Consider the following 21,795-nt stretch of genomic DNA (forward strand, 5'->3'; position numbering starts at 1 on the left):
TAAAAATCTTTGTATATAAAATGTTTCTGTATAAAAAATCTCACTAAAAAAATTGTTAATAATATTAATTATTTTGGATATTTTGGTCCCATATTTTAAAATTCCACTTCAAGATTAAAATTTGTACATTTCAATATAATTTCGAATCTATATTTGAATGTAAGTAGTTTGCAGATAAAAAAAGAATTAGAATTGGTACATGTTTGCTTACATAGAGTGAACAATAAATGAATTATCTCGAAAATATTTTTTTTTATCTTTCAATAGGTCATCTATTGACGTTCTTGTCGCATTGCTGATATCATTTCTGTTTCGGATTTCAATCAATCATCTTTATTGTTCATTACAACTTTACAGTTTTTTAACAATGTGAGTTCACCTAATAGTGATTTTCTTTGACTATTCGGGACATTACATCCCAAAATTTTTTACTTTTTCAATTGAAAAATCGTATTACATTAAGAAATTTTCAAAAGAATTGACGTTATGAAATGATTTTTCCATTCACACCAGAAGTAGAACATCGTCTCTCAACATGTATTTACTTTATCATATTTTTAATCGGAAGTTGATGTTTTAGTTATATTTCAAAATATATTATCATTTATAGTTTTATGAAAGAAATTGAGCAAACATATATTTTTATTCATATATTGTTTTAATATTATTCAATTTTCCTCTGTGCTGAAGAAGTTAGCTATTTGTAATTTTCACCAAGAACTTACTAGTCTCCAAACAATAAAGTTTGATTATTTCTTTTCAAAAATCAACAAGCATTGGTATAGCAATGTATGACGTTTTCAGGAAAACATCAGGTGGAATTTAAATTGGGACGGTTCTTCTAACAGAAGTGTAAGCTTAGCTTACTAAAAAATATAGAAAATTAATGTAAAAATCATTTTCAATAAATTTTTGGCTCAAAACTCACCAACTTTCTTTCTTAACGGAGAAACAGTTACCCTTTAATTCATTATTATTTTTCAAAAATACTCGACAACAATAAGGCAGTTGGTTCTTGAACTCCTCGTACCTCAACTTAGTAATATGACCACTTTGTTAAAGCATGCCTCAGAGTAGAAGCAAAAGAAATTATACAATGTTATTATCTGAATTTAAGAACAATAACAATTATTTTGGATATCATTTCATCAGTGAAAGTTTCTGCACATATATTTGAATAAAAAATGATGTGTTAATAAGAAGTGCATCAAGAAAAATATCAAACTTATTCAGTGTAGATTCTCTAACCTGCTTTCTCGGTTTCAATTTTGCCTTCCACTCTTTCAATTCAATGCTAAAAGCTTCTTCTCGTTGCTTCAATTTCATTGATTCATGTTCCAGAAGCATTTTTCGCTTCTCGTTCTGCAACTGCTCCAGTTCTTTTACAGTTGCATCGCTCATAGCCCTCAGTTCTTCCAGCTGGCGCTGGTGTTTCAGTTCGAATCTCTGCTGTTCTGCCTGGTAACGTTTTTTCTCTTTTTCTTGGAACTGAAATAAATATATTCACAAAAAATTTATAGCAGGAAACTTGATAGCATGTTACATTTTTCTATATAACTACTTCTATAAATTATTACTACCTCTTTGAAACGATTTTTCTCCATATCTGGATCATTAGCTCCCGATATAGAAATCCTCATCGATTCCCTAAACATAGCTTCTCGTGCTTTCATTTCAGTTCTTATTCTTTTTGGTAGAGATCTCCTCTCGATCTGTTGTTTCTTTAATAGCTCTTCTTCTTTCCGGGAAGCTCTCCTTTTGATTTGTTCTTTTTCTTTTTCGTGTCTTGTCAACATCTGATGCCTCTGAAATAATTAAATAGGTGCTACTCAAAATATCATGGTGAAAAATGTATTTACCATAGATTCAGAATTACTATTACTATAACCACTAGCACTGCTATTTCATGAGCTTTCTGAATTGACCATCTTTTTTTAATTGAATAATCTTAATTAAAGATCTATGGAGAAATTTTACTATTATATTGAAAAAACACATGAATACAACTTTACAGAAGTGATATTGTCTCTCACAAAAAAGTTCCATTTTGTGTACAGGTCAGTCATTCATTTATTTATTCATCCATACAGGCTGATTGTAATAATAAAAATAAGGTTTATTTGATTAAATTCAACATTTTATCTTATGAACTATGTAAAACAAATAAACAAGGAGAGAAACTGCAAAGCCATTGGCTGTCCGCGGTGAGGGTGGTTTATTAATAGTTATTTCTTCCTTGAGTATTTTAAATTTAAATTATGTAATACAATGTAGGTTGCAATTTTTCAACATAGATAAAATATATGCAGTAAAATTTGTAAAATAATGTTTAGTTACCAAGTGCATGGATATGGTGAAATTTCCAGACTATAACCTACAGTAAACAAACATGAATCCCACAGAAACTCGAGGTTGTACATGAGAATCCGGTAAGTACACATGTATGATAGCCATAAAACGCAATTTCCATGTCAGTTGGTAATTAAATAATTATTCCTTGTACATATGTATACCTAAATTGATGAATTTATTTGCTAACACGAATTCAAATCTATTGCCTATTTCTCATTTATAATTCAGGAAGTCATGTATATTATTTCTCTGCAAACGCCACGCAGCGCCATTAACTCGTCGCGATATATATTATGAATAGAACTGGTCCAAGTACTGTGCCTTGGGGTATTCCACACAGAATCTCTTTCTCATTGCTATAGGTTTCATTTATTTTTACCATTTGTTTTTTCGCTGATAGATAGCTTGAGAAGAGCCTGTGAGGGGTCCCCCGAATACCTATTCTCTCCAACGCTTCTAGTAGTAAGGTATGATCCACTTTGTCGAAAGCCTTGGAGAGATCTAGGAAGATGCACAGGGCTGGGTACCCATCATCAACAGCTTCATATAATCTCTTTAGAAGATTACTGATGGCGTCATTTGTTGATTTTCCTTCCCCTAACCCAAATTGCGCTTCAGATAATAGTTTAAATTCATTTCAATATACTTCTAGTCTCAGTTTTATAACTTTCTCGAAAATTTTTGTTAGGGTAGTAGTCAGCGAGATAGGCCTGTAGTTGATAGGTAGAGTTTTATCCCCTTTTTTATATACAGGTTTGACTACCGCCAGTTTGAATTCATTTGGGACATAGTCTTCTTGTATTATTGAGTTAATCAGATGTGCTAACTGGTGAGATATTTTTCCAGAAATAAGCTTTAGGGTTTCGGTTTTGATGAGGTCGTAACCGGGGGCCTTGTTAATTTTCAGATTTGATATTATTGTTTCAATTTCTGTATGATTTGTTGGTTCTAGAAAAAAGGATTGGAGCGCGGGGTCAGATCTGTACATTATTTCTTCTTGAGGAGTTATTTTATCAACTGTCTCTATACCTACATTGACGTAATAATTATTTAGCGAGTTTGCGATATCTAAATCTTTGTCTACAGATCTACCATCAAGTCGTATTTGTTTAATCTCATGTTCATTTTTTGATGGAACAATTTCATTGCTGGTTTTTTTTCCAAATATTCTTGGTATTGTATTTATTTTCATTGATTTTATATTTATAATTATTATTCTTAGTATTTTTTATCAAAAGGTTCAGATGATTTTTATATTTTTTGTACTCTTCTCTAGGAATGTTAGGGTTCTCTTTGAATTTTTCGTATAATTAATTTTTTGATTTATGGAGCGAAGTAATCCCGCCGTTTTCCATGGTTTTCTACGAATGTTTTTTTTATTGTTTGTTTGACTAAAGTAGTTCTATGTTTAATGGTATTCTGGAGCGTCTCGATGAAATAGCTTGCTGCTTGTTGTGTATTTCTCATATTATAGAATATTGTCCAGTCGAGAGCACCTATATCAAGCTTAACTTGTTCGTAATCAGTAAATTTTTTGTATCTTGATGTTTCGCTAGTTTGTATGTGATGGTTTTCAAACAGGATACTTACAACTTCTGTATAATGATCAGTTAGGTTTGTTTTTAATATACATGGTAGATAGTTATTTTTTATATTTGTAGTAGTATTTTTAAGAAAGCAATGATCAATACAACTTGCAGACTCGTGTCGTTCACGGGTCTTTTTGTTGATTAGTGAGATGAAGTTGTATTCACCTAGTATGTTCAGATAATCATTGACAATTCTATCATTCACTTCTAACAAATTCAAATTCATGTCACCGATAATTATGTGGTTTTTCATTGCTTTTTTTTGTTATAGGTACACACCTAAATGGTCTATGAAAATTTCGGAACTCCCAGATGGGGATCCATAAATGCCAGTGATCATTATATTAATTTTGCTACATGTTGTTATTTCTAATTCTATACATTTACTGTCCTCTATGCTTACTATTCTGCTTGTTTGAATTTGTATAATTATATTGGCTCAAAATAAATATTATTACTCCATCATTTTTGTTTTTTGTGCCTTCACTGTGTAGTAAGTTATATCCAACCAGTGAAAAGAAATTTGGGTCCTGTACCTGGAATGTTTCACTCAATACGATACAATCAAAATTTATTTTACTTTTGTTGAGCATAATTGTGAATTCATCAAAATGTTATGCAATGCTTCAAATATTATTATTATTAGCCTAACTACATGGAATTTCACAAACTACACCTAACAATTTGATCTTCACAAACATTTATTTTCAAAAATATCACGTCATGTTTTGCTATTACATGTAAACAAATAGATCTCTGATAAAATTTTGTTGTTAAAATTAATAAATAACATTGCAAAATAATTTCAAAACTAATTGAGAAACTTTTGAAGGTTAAGTTGACAAATAATTTAATAGTGATAATCTGTGACTCGTATCGAAGGCCTTTACCTATGTTACAAAATACTACACACACAGAACAGAAAATTGACACCTTCAAATTAATTAATATTACTTTTGGTTTAAAAAAATTGTAGGATAATGATCCGAAATGAATTTTGAACTTATGATATTGTAAGCAAAAAAAAACTATTGTATAAATCATAGGAACGAATTGGTCTTTTATTACTATATTGATAGTAGTTAAACTGAAAACATTTGAAGATATGCTGATCTTTCCAAGACACATTCGATATAGGACTATGAATATGGTCTCAAAAATATAATTCAAGACAGTGGGTTAAAAAATTATTCTAATGTATTACCTGTAAGATGAAAATCTCTTTTATTTGACGCTTTATCAGTTGGTGCTTTTCGTGGATGTGCCTCTCCTCAATTTCCCAAAGAGCAGCTTCTCTCGTTCTAGTCAACTGTTGTTTTTGCTGCAAAAATTGTCGTTCCATGAGAGCAATTTTTTCTCGATGGGCGTCGCTGAGTCGACGAAGTGAAGTTTCATGGTTTTCATTTAATTTTTCGAGGAAAGCTTTCTCACGCTCCAAATGTTCGGCATCCATCTTATCTTTTCGGATCTTAAACTCCGTCTTACGCCGCTCTTTTGGCAACATATCCACTTCATATTTTAGCAAACGCAGTTCTGCCTTGAGACTTTCCCGAAATTGTTTGAGGTCTCTTTCTTGTTCAGAACGTATTTTTTTTGATGTCGCTCTCAAGTCAGCGTCTTGATGAGCCTCCGCCCTTTCAATCTGCATTCTTTGCTGTCTGCTCAACATTTCTAAGTCGTTTTCATAAGTCCTTTCGAGATTTTGCATCTCCTGTTCGAATTTTTTATCCTGTTGTTCTATAGTGAGTTGTTCTTTGGTAGCGAGGTCCTGAAATTGTTTTTGTTCTTGCTTTTGGAGATATTTTAATTCTCGCAACTCCTGTTTTCTATCACTGTGAGGATCGCTAAGATTGTAATTGTCTTCGTCAGAATATATTACTTTACTGGTTGTGGTGGTGATGAGGACACCATCTATGACAAATTTCCTAGTACGTTTTCTAGTTTTACGGATTTGCATGGCTGCTGTTTCTTGTTTGGTTTTAGGAGGTTTGCGTAGGACTACTGCATTGTCATCATCTAAACCAAAACATATAAGATCAGTTTTCTAAAAGCTCATAAAAAAAATGGACTATGAAAAGTATTCAATTTATTTGAGAGTTATGATTTTGCGACAATTACATCCCTCAGAGAAAACAAAATTTGAGCCATCAGGCTGTGGTCAAAAGGAACTTGTAGTAGTCTGCGGCAGAAGTAGACAAAACATTTTGTACAAGTTCCTTTCGACCAAGGCTTAATAGCCCTGATTTTGTTCTCTCTAACCATGACTTCGACCGTGAAAGCCTATGGTTCTTATTACTCTTTATTACTCTCTAAGTCATTGAATAGAATCAGATTGAAATAATCCTTGAAAAAGCTGTGTCCAGCTGTAGAGCACAATACAGCTGAAACCCAGTAAGTCACCAGACATCTTAAAAAAATGCTTCAGTAGAATTAAATCTGTGACGCTAGTTTAGAATCGAATAAAACCTGGGTTGTGTGATATATTGTTATTTGCAAGTATTTTATCGAAATATCTTGTAAATTTTTTCATTACTTCATGTCTTCGAAATGCCCTGATATTTTTCTGCTATCATTGACGTGTTTCTTATACAAGTGTTTTTCTGTATTGATCATAGGTTTGAATAAAGGGTAGAATTTTCCAAAATATTGTGACCTACTCTGAGATTGCTTGAGCTGAAGAAATAAAAGAATGCATACTGTAAGAGGACACTTCGAAAATAACAAAATAAAATACGCATATCAACATTACAAGTCCTAATAACAATACATTTGTAAACAATCAAATAAAAAAACTAATAGATATATCAAAAACCTTACCTGCAGACATGATCCGTTTGTCATCCTTTTCGTTACTTCCTCGACTTTCTTGACTAGCTATGGATATATTTTCAACGTCGGATTGTTCAATACTTTTACTAGCAACTGAAATAGGTCTCCTGTGAGAGTCATTACTTCTAACAGATCCACAGTCACTGTGTGATCTGTAAAAAAATTAAAAACTTCGTTTATCAAAGTTTCTGAATCAGTGGAAAGAAATAGATATAGGTTCACTCTCAAAATACATTAGGTGTGTTCGTTCAATATCTATCTGAGCGCTAGAGCTCGCTTTGCTCGGAAAACGTTCGACAATGCTGATCTGTTATCTCAGTTACATCTGCTCTGTGTTCGGAGATTACAAGAACGAGTAAAAATATAGAAATATATCTACTGTATATAAAGAGGATGACTAGGTAGCCAAATATTTTTGTTATTATAAACCTCCAAACAAAACATTTTTGATTGTCACTAACTAGTATTCATTAATTTTGCCTTCAAATTGAATAATCGATAGAAAAAATTAAATAATTCTTCAGATTGTTGACGTTATGAAAAAAAATCTTCTTCCGTTTACAAACCCAAAAAAATTTACTAGTGAATAACGCCTTTGACACACGTCAGCAGATTCTGTATTGATTCATCTTTATTAATTTTTTTTCAGATTGTGGAAGGTTATATACCTAAAAGACAGTAAGAAGCATAAATTGTATTATTTCAAGATTTTTTAAATCTTCAGATTGTAAATTGTGTTACAATAGCTCAAACTGATTTATCAATTCTTCAAGGAATAATACAAATCATGAGTTCTATCAATTTCTATCTCCTATTTATGTAAGTATGTGACTATGAAGTGATGCTTGTTGGTTGTATTTTAGTAGCTTTAAACTAGACTTGGCCAATGAATACCAAAAACTGCCGTAACATTTTTCTCATTTCTTGCACTCCTTTGTATTTCTTAATAAAGCCGATTTATCATTATTACCTGTCATCATGGATTTAATAATCAATGAGTATAGCCAATACATCATGTCTGATTTCAGTCTCCATGATATATGTACACGTGGCCTTTCTTAATATCCTGGCTCAAAGTTGGTTCCAGGTTAATTCTAGGATCTAGTATAATCCCAGATATTTAACTTATGTGGACAGTTGTCTCATGTATGTGTATGAATGAACACGCTTAAAGAAGCTATTGTATAGTGAAACACGTGTTGCGATTATGTAAATTGTTGAGTGAAAATACAACGATAAATTGTCATTTGAATACTTATATAATTTTAAAGTAAATACAAAAGTGATCGTTCTTAGATCAGACCTGTAGTTGTCTAATAACTTACGATTTATTTCAATAACTGGTCCATTTCATCATAAAATTGGTCTTAAATCCAATTTGTGAAGACACATGGGTTAACTTTTATTTACTCTAAATATTGTATACCTATTCAATCCTACCAACTGCGCCGTGTTAGGAAGGCGATTCTAATATATGGATATTAGGATTATCACTTTGAATAAATGAAACAATTTGAGGGGTATTGAACAAATTTTTCTTTCAGTTCCATATTCAGAAAACCCTATTGTTCCAATTATAGTAATGATATTGTTTATATTGAAAGGGGTATATATTTAGGATATCTTTCCCAAAAATGATATCATATTCTTGTCGTTTCCTTTCAGCTAATTTGCTGTATTATAACTATTTTCATGCCATTCTAGTTCATTATTATAATTTAGTTACAAAATATAGTATATCATTTGCCCTGCGACGACAAAAACAGAAATAAGGTGTTTATAATTAACTTATTAATAACCTTCATTATCGATTTCACAGAATTGACATATCTATTATTCAAATATTAAGACACGCCCGAGGAAGCCATTGTATGGCGAAACACGTGTTGCGTTTTTGTAAAACTGTCTAGTGAAAATCAGACAATAAAGTGTTTTTAGAATACGTTTATTATTCAAATATCTATTCAATATTATTTGTTCGAATTTCTGGTGTGGGAAAACACTTTTCCCACACCAGAACAGAAGTACTAATTCTCGACGGGCGTTTCTTTAATCAAATTAGCATCATCATGAGATGGCTAGAACTATGACGAAAATTTGGTTAGCTGAACGCTCGTCAAGAGTCAGTATTTTTGTTCTGGTGCAGAGAGAGGTACTCAATAGATTCATTTTATGCCAGAGTTTCCTACCTATCTGGCCAGATTTTATTAATGTCAATTTTCCCTTCCTTTCTATTGAAATTGAAACCAAAATACTTCCAAACAACAGAACTCCAAACATTAAGTTCACATATGAAATTGAAAACAACGAGGAGTTACCATTCTCAGATGTCTTAGTGATTAAAAATAACCAGGTTCTGATGTCTACAGAAAGAATACCAGTACTGACCACAACACAAAATGGCAGGTCCAAAATTTCTAGTTCATAGGCTTGTTACGTTCTCCTTGAGTGAAAAAAAGGTATGATATTGAAAAAACTGTTATTAGGGTCATAGCTGAAAGCAACAAGTGTTCCTCAAATCTTGTAGATGAGTTAATTAACTAGGAAACGTTGGTTAGAGAAGAATCTTCTTTTCAAAAAGACATGTATTCAAAGTGTATTTATTGTCCCTCTGTATGAAGCAAGATACACTAATAGTTGAATGTGGAAGGAGTCTTCAAAACTCCTCACTCACTTCAACAAATTTTAGGTAACCCTAAAGACGCATTATTGGAAAATGAAAAGTCGGAAATATATGAAATAAGCTGTGAGGATTGTGGCGGAAATTATATTGGTCAGACTAAGCGAGCCATTAAAACTCGTTTCAAAAAACACGCAGCACATATCCGATTTTGAACACCAGAAAAATATAGTGTTGCTCAACACGTTCAGGAGGACGCCCGTAGAATAAATGCAAACTGTCTGAAATTGTACATGACACTAGATTGTTTGGTGCTTTTGGAAGTCTGGAATAACAAAGTGTGGCAAGAGAACTATGAACAGAGACAAAGGTGGTCGTCTCTGGTCTCCGAGACTAGACGCTTGTTTTCAAAAAAATATAAATCTCTTTTGAATGACTGTCGATGGAAAAAAAATATTTGGAGCCCACAATGGAAGTCGTCTTCATTAATACACAATGATCGGGGTGTATCACGTCCGAAATTTCAGTTGTTTCCCAGATTGCTAAATGCATCTCAGTTTGCTTTCCTTTTGAGTATATAACACAAAAGTTCACATCAAAGAATCCTGCACTGACAGCTGTCGGATATAATCTAACGCCCTTCGTTGTATTAGCCAGGGGAGTAGTTGTTTTCTCATAGGTGTCAGTCCATGAATCTACTAGGCAGGTAAGGAAACACTGGCCTGAACGAATTGTTCCTTTAGATGATTTGATTTATAGTCAGTCTTCAATGCCCACTTACTATAGGTGAAATTCACATCGAACTTTGTACAGAGTGGGCTAAATTGGACACTTTTAAAATCCAACGCCCTTTGTGGTATTAGCCAAGGGGGTAGTTGTTTTCTGATAGGCGTCAGTCCATTCAACCTACTGTGTAGGTATATTTGAGACTGGCTTGAACGTTTAAAGTTAATTTCTTTAGTTCTTTGATTGACGACTTGTTTATTTTGTGGAAATTCATGTTCACTGAGGATACACTACAAAAACACACCTTTGTCTATTTTCCACGATATTTCTTTATTGTTGACTAGTTTCGGCTATTACACCATTTCTTTAGATTTGTTTACTGCCAGTCTTCAAGCATAGCCCACTGACTAATAAGATAGAATTCTATGTAAAAATGTGCTCTGGAAATGTTTTCATAAAAAAAAAGACATTTTCGATAGGAAAAAAGTTACAGCAACTTTTCGAAAATGCATATTTTCGAAAAACAAGCAGCAACTCAGAAGCTATGATAGATATCGATATGCGGTTTTCACCATTAAGTTTGTTATAAAATCTGACCCTCAGACACATCCATCAGTTTTCATCTATCTAGTTTGAAAACAGGAGTTTCCTTTTAAAAGTGTCCAATTTGGCCCACTCTGTACAACTAAAACTGATAAGATTTGCAGAAAATTCCTGATCCTTTTGATCATGTGTCCCAATCGATATTGCCACAATTCTCCATTTGTTTTCTCTTGTGTTTGCTTGAAGTTGGGCAATTTTATTGTGATAATATTATTGCAAATAGTAGGAACACTGCAAAAAAGGCTTGGAGGATTATAAATGAAATCCAAGGTAAGTCAAGTAATAGAAGTAACCAAGTGTAACTCTCTTCATTCAGGTTTTAAGGCCGTCGTAGTTTGGAACTGCATCGTAACGTTTCGCCAGCACGAGTGGCTGGCTTCTTTATCGGTGAATCATCAAGATGAATAAACCTCTGAAGAAGCCAGTCACTTGTGCTACATAATACATACAGAAAATATAGGAAATCAATACACGTAAATAATCATATGATCAACAAAAGGTTGAATTTTCAAAACTGTTGAGTTTATCTTCATGAAAAATTTACTAGAATTAGTCAAATCATTGGTAATAATAATTTTACTGGCTTTGTACCTAATGGATACCTGTACTCAAACTACTGGTTGACAACTATCGTACAATTTCATAATAGTAGGCGCTAAATTCTCAGAAATATTATTGCATTAAAACGAAAACATTGTTGTCAAGGTTGTGATTCTATATATTTCATCATCATTTTTCCTCATATGTTTAGTATAATTTCCGTACGTCACTGCACGAGACAGATTAAGGCAAAAACCTCAGTCATTTATAGTATAGTAATGTCTATTAATTAAGTGTGGTTATTTGTATAAATTGCATTGTGTATTAGTGTAGAGTACCAATCCAACTGTGGAAACTATGATGTAGTGAAACGTATTTCAGAAATAAAAGACTATATTGTGAAGATTCGTAATTATTATCATGAATAGTGTTGACCAAATAACAGGTCAGTGTATTCAAAAAACTCATTAATTTATTTTAATCTGTAAACAAAAAATCTCAAATCCACATATTCCAGAAAATCTATATTTTACAAAGAAATAACTGCATATAATGAATTACCAAATGACGTTAAACAATTTTCCAACATAGAAAAATTAAAAATAGCATTAAAGAACTATTCGTTTTATTGATTAATATAATCATTTGTTTTTTTTGTTAATAGCTTCTTATGAAGTTATATATTTATATATGAATATTTCTTGTGTAAATAATTCCCTGTATAAACCTTTGTAGTTTAGTTTCTTGGGAATGATTAAAAAAAATCCTCAAGGATTTTCCTGTAGTGCTTGTGTTTTGTCCTTAAAAAAAACTTTTGTATACTCTCTTGACGTACCTAAACCTATACGATAATGTCGTGAACTTGTCTCAATAACATTTTTGCAATTTTTGAGTCAATGAAAATCTTATTTAATTTTTTGAAGTAGACACAAATGAAATTTGGATTTTTTTAATTGCATACATTTTTGTTTCACTTCTCTAGAAAATCACTGACTATATATCTAATGAATCTGAACAGTATGAGTCGATTTCTTATAAAATTATTTATCAGCTTCAGTGTGTGACAATGTACTGGGAGAAAAAAAAAGTATTATCTGTGGAGTCGACCGATCTATTAACTACATTTAATTGAGACCGAAATAATATGAATTTTATGCAAATCAGAACCGAACATTAAATTTATAACACATTATTCAACAATACTTTATTTCACTACATCATTTTATTTGTATCTGATCCTTGAGAACAATATTTGACAACGCTGCTAAGACACTGTACTTAGATTCTTGATTCTTTGAATTATTTTTTTCTGATAATGTAAATCACTTTATAGCCCAATTAGGTTGTTCAAGGCCTTGTTCAGGCTTTGTTATTCACAGTACAATTGAAGAAGTTAGATCAGCTGTCATGTGAAACAGTGTTGAAAAGCAAAACTTCTTTCTGCGCTAATGTCCTATGCTTGAATGCAAATAGAAATAAGTAATAACTATAGCAAATAGATCTCAACTGTGTTATGGTGCCGGTGATGGTACTGGGATTCCAACTTGACAATAATTTGGATTTGAAAGTACATATGACCTGTTTATGTGAAAATACTTCAAGGTATCGCTTCTCTCTGAAAGCACCAAGAAGTGGATGTACTTAGAATTGCATATTTTGGAATGGAATATTGATATGGGGTGCTTTCTCATGTACGAGTGAAGTATCCATTCTCCAGAAGAAGATGAGAGTTTAAGGAAAAGGTTAATTTCAGAACACATGATAACCAGTATTTCGAAAATGAAGCATACTGACCTTATATTTATATTTTATAGATACATAAAATAAATATGACAATGGCTCCACGATTCACAATTATTATACAAAACACAAAAAACTGGGTTTTTTTTCATAAAACCCTGTAACACTCTCCATAGAGTGGGAAAAGGTGAATAGAAAAAATAAATAAAGTGAAGAATAATTAGACCACCCGTCATTCAAACTTTCTATTTGATTGATAAGTGGTTATCAACTGAAATAATTACTATCCTATATATGTCAAAAAAAAATTTATTGTATTATTTTTGAATATGTTGTGTATATACAGTTTTACATGTCTAGTATGATGTAGGTGAACAAATTCTGTTGTTTTTCATATTTTCTAATTCAACAAAAAAAATCATTTATTCATCCAATACCACTACTAATTCCGTCGCTTTTTCACTGATACAATTAATCTATCCTTGTTACTAAAGTTCCTCTCATAGTTCCTCTCAAAAACGGGGCAAAACCGCGGACAAATGTTTCTGGCTATTGGCCTTGTCCAGCGTGGTGCAGCCAACTGCAAAGATGGACACTTGTTTGCCAAAAATATACATATGTAGGGAGTCACCAACACCAGCACATTTTTGGTTTCAGTTATTTTTTGGTTTGTATCAGATAGATTTCAATTTAAGAGCTGTTTCAGCCTATTGGACATCATCAGTACCGGGCAGGCATTCCTCGATTGAAGACAAAATGTGAAGAACCAAGAAAATTACTCGATAAAAATAACTGCGTAAACACAAATGAGACATAAGTGGAACCACCTATTGGTGTAACACCCAAGTCAACTTGCAAAGTTTTTATGTCAGTGTTGGTGGTTTGATCAATCAACCGACAACTGCATTAGCAGAAATTTGGGAAGCTATCCTGGAATGCCATCGGAAAACATTCAAGCTGCTATCTCACTGACGATTTTTTCTCCTAAACTAATCCACATCAAAACTGTCACTTGTTGGTCATTGCTCTGGTACATATACTACTTTCAAATGCCCTCATAAACAATAAAAAGTATCAATATTTTCCAAAAGATATTCATCCACCTAGCATATTTTCGTGACACTAGCTAACAATCAGCGTACCAGGTAATGCCATACATTATACATAGTCCAATTTTTCATTGGTAATTCAACGGAAATTTATTAGCAATAATGCTTGTACTTATATAATACCACCGTCAGCTCCTTATTCCATATATCACTGCTTACTCACTTCTTATGGCCCCTTCTCTCTGTTTTGTTGTCAGATAAAATATATAGAATGATAAAATAAATAGAATCACATTCTAATTACAATGTTTTCGTTTTAATGCAGTAATATTTCTGAGAATTTAGTGCCTACTAATATGGAATTTTGATTCGCAATGGTGAAGAAACACATTGTTGATAGTGAATACATGACAAGTTAGTTTTCATTACTGCTATCATATGTAAATGAGATCAGTATTTGCTTATCTGGAGCCTCAGACTGTCCCTATTTTATTTCAGTGATCACCCGAAGAATATTGTCGATACTAGCAATTGAAACGTCATGAAGAAACTTGGTTTGAAATCTTTTAATATTTGATTAATTTTTATTTCACTCTAATTGACCAATTTTCAATTTTTTGCTTAATTTTTATTTTATTGTAATTTCTTTTCAGGACTTTTTTTTGCTTAATGTAATTGTTATTTTCAGCTAGTCTTTTAAATTTTCATTTGTTATTTCAGAGATTTCAGATCATATCATATTAGACAATGGAAGTCCGAACTAATGAAAATCACCATGAAACATTGTCAACCACCTTCAAACAAACCTGTTTTATTTACTTTGACACACAGGAAATCTTAACCAATTTTTTTGGGAATAAATATTGTAAAAATGATCAAATTCATTTCAAAATTATAAAAAATGAGCAGTAGTATTGTATTTATTCCCATCAAATTATAATGTTATCACTTACATTTGGGAATTCTTTTCTTGCTAATAATACTCATTCAGTTGTTCAACACAATTGTATGCAGTTAAAAATATACTTCTAACTAACCGTTGTTGAAAAAATGAAATTTTTTTGTATTAAATTGAAAAAGTACAAGGAATCGAAACAATGTCAAATAATATTGTCATACATTTTACTCAATTTTACATTATCTTATCCTAACCTAACTTAATTTTTTTAAGTATAATGAGAATACAGCCATAAATTTATCTTAATTTTACCTCAATTCTATTAGTTTTGTTTTAATCAAGTTTTAAACAACTGGTAAAGCACTTAATTTATATATTACAATGTCAAATAATATTGTTTAAATTTTTTTATATTCTAAATAATCTATTTTCGTACATTTTTTTAAAGTACAATGAGAAAACCTTCATAAGTTTTACTCAATTTTTCATTATGTTATCCTAACCTCACCTAACATTATTTTATTTTCAAGTATAATGAGAATACCAACATACATTTTACTCAATTTTTAATCATCTTCATTGTACCTCAATTCTATCAGTTTTATTTTATTCCAATTTTAAACAACCGGCAAAACACTTGATTTATATATCAAAATGTCAATATAATATTGTTTAAATTTTTTTTATATTCTGAATAATCTATTTCCTGACATTTTTTAAAATTATAATGAGAAAACCGTCATGAGTTTTACTCAATTTTTCATTATTTAATCCTAACCTCACATAACATCATTTTTAAGTATAATGAGATTACCGTCATACGTTTTACTCAATTTTTCATCATCTTCATTTTACCTCAATATCACATTACATTTTATATTCAAATTAAAAATCTATTAAACATTAAATGTCACAGTTCTATCATTCAATATTCAAGTAAATGGCTACCATATCCAAAAAAAAGCCTCCGAAACTGTTATTTCTACATATATACAAACTTTCCTAATACCTAGAGTTCTGCATTGGGCCTTATTTTCTAATCTTTTTTACTTTTTACTTATAAAAATTTGTAGAAACAATTTAACACATCAGGTATCACTGTTTGATGAAAATACAAAATGTTTATTTGTTTTTGATATTTTCAAATAACATATTACAATCTTGGATACTCGCAGAGTATTGCTGAAACACATATGCCATCAAACAATCCTAGAATATTGGAACTGTTACGCGAATTAAAAACTACTTGAAAACGCCTGAAATTAAACATTAAAAATCAAAAACCTAGCCTCCGTTTAGCTCGCACAAGTCACTTGGGGACTTTCAAAGAATGCTCATTAGAAGGCACCTGCTCCTCAAAAAGAAATTTTTATTTGAAACAAATTTCACGGTCTTGATGCTTGAACTACTTAGTCATATAAATGACAGGGATCCTTGGTGGAATTTTCCGTCAGTAAACTGCAGGGGGAGTCTTCCTCGTCTCATTACTTTCAGTGAGGGCATGCTCATCATTCACCTCACCGAAGTGGTGAGCGGTTTGTGGGATATTTACACCAGTTTGCTTTCCGTAAGAGCCGAATCAATCGGTTAATAAATCTGTTGGATGAAAGCCTTAGGGAAAAAATATGTTAATGCATGCATTTTACAAAGTGGAGAGTTACTTTTGTCATTTGACTTGACAAAAAAGAGAGTTTCATGATTCACATGACAGTATTACGATAAAACTAAGTCTGCAATAACAGAAGAGTTAAAAAAAAATTATGTTTGTCATTAGTTCTGAGTAAGTTTCTCATTGTTTTACCAAGGAAGTGGTTGGCATGTCACACAAAAAAAATATTATTTATTGTTTCATGGTCATGAAGCATAGAGACACCTACATTTTGTTTTATGAGAGAGAGGACATTGGCAGATCAAGATCTTCAGATGATGTGGTGCTGCAGGTTTTTCCGGGTTTTCCTGCAGCTGAAAAGGCAAATGCGCCACTGGAATCAATGAAGTCGCCCTGGATCGCCAATTAATTTTTATTGTTGTTTTTATGTTTTATCGTTGTTTTATAATTTCACGAATATTATGTAGTTAATAACAATTTGGGAAAGTTCAGGATTGTTACAATAAATAGAGAGGGCAAGATATAAATGCAGTAAAAAAAGATAAATATAATGGAACTGATGATGAAGTTGAGCGATTGAGTTCTAATGTTTAATAAGAAATCGTATACATAGATCTACTTACTGTTTTACAATTGCAATAACCATCCAATTCCCCCCATTCAGACAACAGCAGATTTTGAGTTGTTATTCTCCACACAGAAAAATATATGAACTGAGAAGCATATATCATTACAGTAACAGTTTATAAGTTACTTTTGATAAAAAGAAATGCTTTCAAAAATTTTTTTTTTAAACGAAACCATCCAATAAATAATTAAACAATGTGTCTTCATTGGTTACGGCCTATTATTGCAAAAACGAATTTAATTATAATGATAAATGAATTCTGGATGTATCACTATTAACTGATACCGAAAGAACCAAGCGTAGCGGCCCAGTTACCACCTCAAAAAAAAGTCACAAGACCATAACCTTCGATAGCTCAGTTGGTAGAGTGGTGGACTGTAGTGGAATTCATAAATTGTAGTGGAAGGACGTTAGATTTTGAAGGCTGGATACATTAGTTTTATGTAGAGCATTTTTATCATTACCTTTTGAACAACCTTGTATATTCTATTTTAAAATGAATTCAAACTGAGTAAGCAAAGTTTCAATATTTGCAAAAAATATTCAGTCAGAAAATTTAAAAAATACGATTTTTTTGTAGACAAACTAGAACTTTAAGACATTACTTTAATTACGTAAATGAAACAGCATTATCCTACTTACCTGTCTGACATAGCAGATTCGAAACTTTCTGAATAAGACTTTCCATTCAACGACCGCCTGTAAATATCCTCTCGGCTGTGGGAATGTACAATTTGACCGTTCATTTTATGTTTGTTCTCTTGCATTTCTTGTGGCCCATCTAAAATGATATGAGTCCCACGATACTCATCACCATATTCACTTTTGGTGCTACCCGTCTTTCCAGAAGAAGTATTCGATAAGTCACTAGTGGATCCTTGATAATCATTAGATTTATCACTTAAATAGGAAGTCGAATCCTTCACCTGAACCTAAAACATTGAATTCTTGGAATATTGGAATGATTATGGTAACTTTGGGAGTAATATATATCATTAAAATTATTACAAATGAGAACTTTCATAATTAATCAACAAGAAATACCATAAATAGTCTTAAAATGAACATGAGAACTAATATAGTATGTGACTGTTTTAGTTATTATTACCAAGTGACCTTGAGCAAGAACATTATTCAAGAAGTTTTAGTGCAAATGTGATGCTAGATGCTAAGAGACAAAATGCTTTCAGATTGGAGAAATCCAAACATTTTATATTTTTCATATTTTGACCCAAACGTTAGTAAATAGCCCCTTAAGGTGGAACACTTCTTGGCAACATGTTTGAAACTGACCTTTAGGAATAGAAATATAACCAAATAAAAATATCTCTTTTTACTTTGCTCAAATTTGATCTCATTTACATTATGGAATTTGCTTCTGAGGAAACTGTGCACCATTTTTTCCCAATACAGTATTCTCGTTACAAAAAAAAGGAACTTCAGATATTTATGCAAAGATTCATACCATCCTTCATTCGTGGAACAAGAGAATCTGACCTTGAAATACTTTTTTATTTTGGACAGTGTGTCTTATTCACAAAATATTTAGAAATCAAATTAATATCACCTCAACAGTTCACATCAATCGCATCTCATTTCTTTCACGTTCCTTAACCTACACTAGTAAATAAAAATTATTAAATTCTGTTTTCAGCTAATCAGCTGTCGGTTGAGTGACATGCAGTTTGAGCTGAGTTTTGAATTCAGATATTTAGTTCGGCTTGATATTGTTCTGCTCATGTACTCTCTCTTTTTGTCTCTTTACACTTATTTTATGTATTTTTAATTGTTAATTGAGTTTCCACACAAACATTTTACTTCACAATAAAGTATATTTTGATTTGATTTAACTGTGCCAAATCATCTTCAAATCTACAAGTGCAAGGTTCCCTCTAGAGTATGCGTTCAATCTAAGCGGTTCAAGTTTCTGACCTCAACATGCAGACAACAGCACTCGTAAATAAAAGCTAGTGGATTTCGGTGTACATCTCTTGACAGTTACTCACCAAAGTTTCAGCCATTTTGAACGCGCAGTTATTATGTAACAGTCATTTGAGTGAGTTGATGTTTTTTTATGAAAATGGACAAAATCGATTATCAAGCTATCATTGAAATATTTGTTTTTGAAAGGCAATACGCCTACGCAAATCAAAGATGAGTTGGAATCTGTGTATGGAGACTTTGCATCATCATTTACCACAGTGAAATTTTTGGTCGTAAGAGCTTGGGAGACGATGAACGTTCGGGACGTCCAAAAACTTCAACTACTGAAGAAAACCAAAGTTCACCAAATAGTGCTGGACGACCACCGAATTGAAGTGAGAGAGATAGCAGAGGTTATGAACATGTCAAAGAACGTGTCTGTCACATATTAAACCAACATTTAGGCATGAGAAAGCTGTCCCCGCGTTGGGTGCCGCGTTTGCTCACGTTAAACCAAAAGAGTGTTCAAATGAACATTTCCTGCGCTCTGTTGGCGCAATAAATCCAAGTTTTGGAGCCGATTGATTACTGTTGATGAAACTTGGATACACCATTATATGCCCGAAACAAAAATACAGTCGCTCGGAGGACAGACGTTTTCAACAAATGAAGTGACAAGTGGTAGAGAAGAACGCCGAGTACTATTTAGACGGGTTACAGAGATGGGAGCATCGCCGGGGTAAGTGTCTAGAGTTGAAAGGACTCTATGTTGAAAAAAAAAACATGAAAAAAAAAGTCATGTATCTTTGTTAGGTTAGAAACTTTCCAGACCACACTCGTATTGGAAAGAAAACTTGAATATCTTTTTTACTGTTTGCATCTTCACAACATTGTTGGCCTGCATGGTTACCTTCAATGTTTGAAATCATGATATTACACTCTCTGCATTTTTTCTTGCATGCCAGCTATAACTTCTTCATAAAGCATTTTAACAAATACTAAATTTTTGCTGGTGATCCTTTAAGTTTTTTACTGCCACTGATAGATATTATTTGTTTAAAAAAATGTTCTGTAGGCTTATGGTTTTTGTTACTACTGATCAGAAAGAAAGTTGATATAGGAAAGAAGAGAAAAAATAGATCACCAGTTTAATCCATAGGATATCCACAAAAAAAGGGTTATTTACACTTAATCAAGTTTCAAAATAAATCAGTGGAATTGAGTAAAAAATTATAAAAAACTTACTTTCTCTTCATCAATCTTCACTACAGACACATGACTGGTATCCAACAGTCGGGAGTTATTTTCGGACACTTCCAGGCCAGAGTCGTTGATAACATAACTCGAATCCGTTATCATAACCTCACTTTCATCCAATTTTTTAGCGTTGAACGGTTTATCTCTGAATTCTGAAGGCGGAGGATATTCCAATGAGTCAAGAGATGGACAGAATTCTTCATCCGAGGATTCAATATGAGTTTTGTTATTTTCGTTAGCTACAATGACAACCTCGTTGGCACTATTGCTTGGCGAGGATGAAGACGTTCTTGTAGGAATAGAGTTATCTATGATAACAGGAGGATGTGTCGTAACCACGGTCACCTGAAAATATAATTTGGTGACTGCACAATATGACCAATGTATTTTTCTATCCGAAATTGGAGCAATTCTAAGAATGTGAAATAAATAATTAGTCCTATTTGTACTTCGTGTACAAAGGGATATAGTCACAATTATGTATGGAATTACTAAATGAAATATATGTTTAGTTTCTTCAGAAAGATTTGTGTAGGTACAGATAATTCTCAAATTAGAAGCTAGTAATCCTTCACATCGCAAAGGCAGTATTACAAGATTGATGAGCAAAGCATAACATTAATTTCATTTTCAGATGAACAGAGTATATCTGAAAGAAATATTCAACAATAAATCTCAAGTATTCCCTAGATTAAATATTACTGAAGTTTTTTCCCAACACCAAACTGTTATTTCAACACCTCGACACGTGTTTCGATCACCAAGTGATCATCTTCAAGAGGAAGATCAGTTTGATCTTCCTCTTGGTGTCCCTAGTCCCTAGTTCGTTTGTCATCACTTAACATCTATCCAAGTTCGTAGTGACACTGGTTGAATCAATTGACTCAAATGAATGATATTGAAATTTAAAACAACTGAAGTGAGCAAAGTTAAATATATAGCCCGAATGAATCACTCAAAACAAATAATAACTTTTAAGACAGCAATATTATCAATGTTAAATCTTGTCCAAGTATGAGGCTGATAATACAAATTTCCTGGAACAGTTTTTATATGAAAAAAGCTTTTTTAAATGAATGAATGTGTTTGTTGTATAGAAAAATATACCAATAACACAAAGCGGGGAGATATGTTCTGATCTCCTCATTATAATCTATGATAATGTATGGAACATACATCAATGAATGTTTTGAGGTTTTATTTGAATGAATTGTGGACTATGTATTGAATATAGACAGAAATCTACAACCGAAAAAAAAAAATTACAAGAAAAAACTGAATACATTTTTAGCTTTCATATCTTTTATAATAGGATATATTTTTGAATTTTTTAAATTTTATTGTGAATGTATATTGTATTACCTAGAGTAAGTTCTATTTTAACTAACTCGTTTCTGACTAGTCTGTTACATTTGTGTGGTATCAACACGGA

At 32.0% G+C, this 21,795-nt stretch overlaps 2 protein-coding genes across 4 annotated transcripts in view; one reads left to right on the plus strand and one right to left on the minus strand.

Annotated features, from left to right (window-relative positions):
* Positions 1-4,406, plus strand: part of LOC111502001 (Leucine-rich pentatricopeptide repeat containing 2) — a 53,973-nt gene extending 49,567 nt beyond the window's left edge. Inside the window, exon 14 of the mRNA XM_074177182.1 lies at positions 4,213-4,406. Within this exon, the coding sequence (XP_074033283.1) occupies positions 4,213-4,235 (23 nt within the window). The 3' untranslated portion in view covers positions 4,236-4,406. The remainder of the gene's footprint in view (positions 1-4,212) is intronic.
* Positions 1-21,795, minus strand: part of LOC111501999 (uncharacterized) — an 83,265-nt gene that overhangs the window by 13,297 nt on the left and 48,173 nt on the right. For all 3 annotated transcript variants that reach the window (XM_074177181.1, XM_074177180.1, XM_074177179.1), the window contains exons 8-13: positions 20,352-20,708; positions 17,826-18,115; positions 6,759-6,922; positions 5,146-5,957; positions 1,581-1,805; positions 1,249-1,488 (exon numbers count right to left, since the gene is read on the minus strand). In XM_074177181.1, coding sequence (XP_074033282.1) covers positions 1,249-1,488; positions 1,581-1,805; positions 5,146-5,957; positions 6,759-6,922; positions 17,826-18,115; positions 20,352-20,708 — 2,088 coding nt within the window. The remainder of the gene's footprint in view (positions 1-1,248; positions 1,489-1,580; positions 1,806-5,145; positions 5,958-6,758; positions 6,923-17,825; positions 18,116-20,351; positions 20,709-21,795) is intronic.

The sequence above is a fragment of the Leptinotarsa decemlineata genome, unplaced genomic scaffold (assembly GCF_025532065.1).
Source record: "Leptinotarsa decemlineata unplaced genomic scaffold, Ldec_3_MD MMD2_tig00002159_RagTag_RagTag, whole genome shotgun sequence".
NCBI classification, from domain to species: Eukaryota; Metazoa; Arthropoda; class Insecta; order Coleoptera; family Chrysomelidae; genus Leptinotarsa; species Leptinotarsa decemlineata.